Source organism: Egretta garzetta, unplaced genomic scaffold, assembly GCF_000687185.1.
Source record: "Egretta garzetta isolate BGI_Z169 unplaced genomic scaffold, ASM68718v1 scaffold105, whole genome shotgun sequence".
Classification (NCBI taxonomy): Eukaryota; Metazoa; Chordata; class Aves; order Pelecaniformes; family Ardeidae; genus Egretta; species Egretta garzetta.
The window spans coordinates 1,252,025-1,256,447 of record NW_009259598.1 but is presented as its reverse complement, the minus strand read 5'-3'; the positions used below and the strand labels follow the sequence as shown (position 1 = coordinate 1,256,447).

Genomic DNA, 4,423 nt, shown 5'->3' with positions numbered 1-4,423 from the left:
CTTTCTTTCTTTCCACAGGCATCGGCAGAATCATCTGTCGTCTTCGGCTCGGTCGGAATTTTTTTTTTTTTTTTTTTTTTTTTTTTTTTGTTTTTGTGTCTGCAGCTTCTGGGCTGCTGTTTCAGGTGTAATTAGGGCGATTTGGGCTGCAGAGCCCTTCCTGCCCTCGCCCTGTACAGCTTCCAGCCCTGAATGAGAGTTTGGGAGGTGTAAGCGCCTCCTCGCCTCCAGACATCTGCTCTCGTGCTTCAGTTCCCAAAGCCTGGACCTGGGCGTCCGCACTTTCCACCCCCATCCTGACCGCAGCAGCCTGGGGAAAAAAAAAAAACAGGCAAATTTTGGGCAATCTGCAGAGCCTGGATATGCTGCGAGTGTTTGGAGGAGCTGGGATGCAAACTGTGCCCTTCAGGTCCCCAAAGGGTTTCTTTTAGGACCTGACATGCAGCTGTATCCATACAGATTTGGGGAGCTGTTGCTGATAGCTTCCAGCGCTGGTAATTGAGGCTCCCGGTGAGCAGCCACGGGAGAACAGCAGCGCCTTTGCAAAACCGGCGGATCCCGACGGCACGGCTGTCGCGAGGCAGCAACCTGGGGTCCTGCTGGCTCAGGGTGCCTGGTGGGCAGGGTAACGAGGGAGATGGGGAGGCGTCTGCTCGGGTCCCGGTCTCACGGTGCCTGCCTCCTGCCGGCCCCGCTCCCTCCCGGCGGGATCCTCTCCTCCTCTGGTACAGCTGGGCTTCATCAGTACTTTTTCTCCCCCTGAAGTTTTCCTTCCCAAATTGCATGGCTGTTTCCGATGGGAACACTTCTAATCGCGAGTCCAAGCAGTGGAGTCACTCCTGGACTCATGATTTACCCGGATTTGAAGCTAATCCAAGGTGACAAGACCCTCCACCAGTCCTGGCCAGGTCTCCTTTGGAGCCCCAGCAGCAGATGGGGTTGTTGTGGGTCAGGGGGGCCATCTCCCAGTGCCGCTGCTGGGACAAGAGCGGAGTCCCAGGGGAGCACTCACTCCTGCCCCTTGGTGACATTGGCCCCACTGGGGACGTGCTGGTGGCCATGTGGCTGCTGCAGCCTCATGCTTGCCTTCCTCTCCTCCTAGATTGCCTCTTCAAAGTATGTCCCATGAACCGCTACTCTGCCCAGAAGCAGTACTGGAAGGCCAAGCAAACCAAGCAGGACAAGGAGAAGATTGCGGACGTGGTGCTGCTGCAGAAACTCCAGGTGAACGGGGTCCCTGGGGCAGGGAGTGGGCACGAGGGACCCCAGAGTGGACAGTCCTTGTGGCTTGGCGGGGTGATGACAGCCAAACCCCTCACCATGTAAACCCTGGTAGGTTTTGCTTCCCCGAAAACAGCCTGCATGGGAGGCCAGGACTTGCCCTGGGTTTGCTGTTCTCAGTATCCCTCTGCTTGGCTCTGTTGTCTCCTGTCCCACCACCCTCCTCTCACTATGGACCGTTGGCCCCAGCCACCTTGTCTAGAGGAACAGCTTCTGTACCCATCACCTCTTAATTAATCACGGCATGCAGTGTCTTAATAAGGGGGGGGTGAGATAGGAGCTCTGTAAGGTGCTTTGAGGGCTGAGGGCTGCAGTCCTCAGGCGGGCTGGCCCCCAGGGGTGTGCAATGCACCCTGGCTTACCCTTCTTATGCGATGCTCTTATCTGGCCTCTGACATGAGGGGAATTGGACCTTGGATCCCGCCACAGGCTCCCGATGGAGCTTTCGTGCCATGCCTGCACGTGTGCCCTTGGCATGGCGGGGGGCCCTGGGCAGCGTGGCATGGCCAGGCTTGGTCCACGCCGTGATGGTGCGGGGTGGATACAGCAGCGACCAAGGAACCACAGGTGATTGCGTTGCTTCCCAGGGAAGAACTGCAGAGAAGGATCCAGGGGACTGAGCAGGCGGGGAGAGGAAGGAAAGGTGGCAATGCTGCTGTTGGGATGAGAGGTGACATCCACCTGCCTTGCCAACCTTGCCGCCATGTCCAGCCTTTGCTGTCTCAGCCCTACTGATGCTCCTTTTGCAGAGGAGCCCATGGCAGAGCAAGGAGGGGTGATCTGTGAGCACAGCCCCGCACCCCCCGCAGCACCCAGGGGTGCCTGGCATGGAGGAGGGAGCTGCTGCTGCTGGGACCTGCTCCAAAGGGCTGTGGAAGAGAAAGACTCCTGTTGACTTCCATGAGGTTTGGAAAAGGCCCATGTTAAACATTGCATAATCGCCTCAGACAGCTGGCGAGGCCCCGAGGATGATTCATAAAACCGAAGCTCAGGAGGGATTCATTAAATCATCTCGTCAGTCTTCAAGCCCGGCCCCAGCCCCACAGGTCCCCCCAGTTTTGCCTTTGGGGAGCGAGGGCTGATGCAGTGTCCAGACAGGGTTGGTTTGGAGATGCTGGGACAGGGTTGGTGCCTCCTGCTGCATCCGTCCGTACGTGGTTGCTGGTGTATGGAAACGCTGTTGTCCCACTCCTGTTGGACTGTGTGACTTGTAATGTTGGCAGCGGTACTGGCCAGGACTGGACGGAGAGGTTCATTTCTGAGCCTGACTGATTGCACCTTGGTTAAGATTTGTCTTAAGGAGACTCTGTCATTTCCTTGCTCCTTTCCGCTGCTCCCGGTGTTGCCCTTTTGGCAAACGCTCCCACGCATCTGGAGCCAAGCGCTGGAGGAGCTCGGGCAGGGAGGGAGCTCTCTGCAAAACGCTTCCCATGCTGCCACGAAGCCCCTGGATGTCCTGGCGGGATGCTGGACTCCAGGCTGTGATTTATCAGAATCTCCTGCAAGCTGAGAACTTCTTCCAACCCACAGAGATAATTTCCTGGAGCAGCAGCCCAGGTCTCGAGCAGAGAAGCCTTGCCCAACCATCCGCCATGCCCACGGTTGCCTTTCTGAGCTTGTGCCCTTGCGCCGTTGTTCTGAAGTGGGTTTAAGGCTCGGTGTTTTCCTCGGCTGACCGAGGGGCAGCCAGCTGCAGTGCGGCCACGCCACGGAGGCTTTCCCCCTGCTCTGCTCCTGTCTCCCCATCCTCCATGCACCCTCCCAGGCTGCCCACCCAGGGCATCCCTGGACACCCCATCCCCCCCTGGCTCGGGGACAGACCCCATCCCATCCAAGGGACAGGCTGGGGACATCAGTCCCCGTGGGCTTGCATGCTCAGGGCTCTGGCTCCTGCTCCCAGCCCCACTGGTTTTCAGCAAGGGAGGAGCTCAGATCTGGATGCAGATCTAGGACGCACGGTGGTGCCGGATCTCTCGCCGGAGCCACGTTGCTCCATGGGGTTGTTGTTAAACTCCCAGCTCCGGATCAGTGCAGGATTTCTTGGCAGCGGGTTTGTTTTCCTGATGGCAGCAGCCACCACTGTGGGGCTCACGTCCCCCGGGTGGCACCCAGAGCTGCGCGGGGACGGAGACTGAACTAAAACAGTGGCAACGTTCAAAAGAGCAAAGGGTTTGTGCTGCCACAGTGCGTGCCGGGCGCGTTCAGAGCTGCGGTGTCGCCTGCTCGGGGTGCTCACAGACCCCACTGCAGGGTGCGGAGCCACGATTCCAGCTGTGTTTCCCAATTCCTTCTGCTCTCAAGTAAAAAGAGGGTGAAAGCAATATGGGAAAGGGTAGGTGCTCTCCCAGCTGCATCCCTCACCGCCGTTTCCCGTCCTGGCTGCAGGGGAGCCCTGGCTTGGTGCTGCCGGGGCTGTGCCCAGGCTGGCACCGGGGCTGTCAGCGCACCCGTGCCATTCCCAGACAGCTCCGGTGCTGGAGCAAGTTCCTGCCTCGCTCCGTGTAGGTCGGCATTGCCCCTCGGGCTGCCGGAGTAGGTGCTCTCCCAGCTGCATCCCTCACCGCCGTTTCCCGTCCTGGCTGCAGGGGAGCCCTGGCTTGGTGCTGCCGGGGCTGTGCCCAGGCTGGCACCGGGGCTGTCAGCGCACCCGTGCCATTCCCAGACAGCTCCGGTGCTGGAGCAAGTTCCTGCCTCGCTCCGTGTAGGTCGGCATTGCCCCTCGGGCTGCCGGAGTCACTGCACAGAAAATGGCTGTGGTTTTGGAGTGAGGGGCTGCAAGCGGTGCTGAGCAATCCACTCTTGGGGCATCCTGGCCGGCAGGGACCCATCCTGGGGCATCCTGGCCGGCAGGGGCCCATCCCGCCACATCTGCCGCAGGCTGCAGCCCTCCCTGGGCACGGCGCTGCACCTTTTGCTCTTCGGTCTTGGTGCTGCCGGGAGCCCCTGGTCCCCAGGACCCTGCTGCAATGGAGCTGAGATGGGCGCGTTGCCCCAGCCTGGCCCATGTACAGAATCTCCTTTTGGATGACACCAAGCTGAGTGGTGCGGTTGACACACCAGAAGGACGGGATGTCATCCAGAGAGACCTGGACAGGCTGGAGAGGTGGGCCTGTGTGAACCTCATGAGGTTCAACAAGGCCAA

The 4,423-nt window shown here is 59.7% G+C and overlaps 1 protein-coding gene and 1 long non-coding RNA gene across 2 annotated transcripts in view; one reads left to right on the top strand and one right to left on the bottom strand.

The window, feature by feature from the left end:
- Positions 1-4,423, top strand: part of ITPR3 (inositol 1,4,5-trisphosphate receptor type 3) — a 47,217-nt gene that overhangs the window by 12,424 nt on the left and 30,370 nt on the right. Inside the window, 1 exon segment of the mRNA XM_009638257.2 lies at positions 1,103-1,224. Coding sequence (XP_009636552.1) covers positions 1,103-1,224 — 122 coding nt within the window.
- Positions 4,211-4,423, bottom strand: part of LOC118452228 — a 16,208-nt gene continuing 15,995 nt past the window's right edge. Inside the window, exon 3 of the long non-coding RNA XR_004841918.1 lies at positions 4,211-4,239. This is a non-coding gene — a long non-coding RNA (uncharacterized LOC118452228). The remainder of the gene's footprint in view (positions 4,240-4,423) is intronic.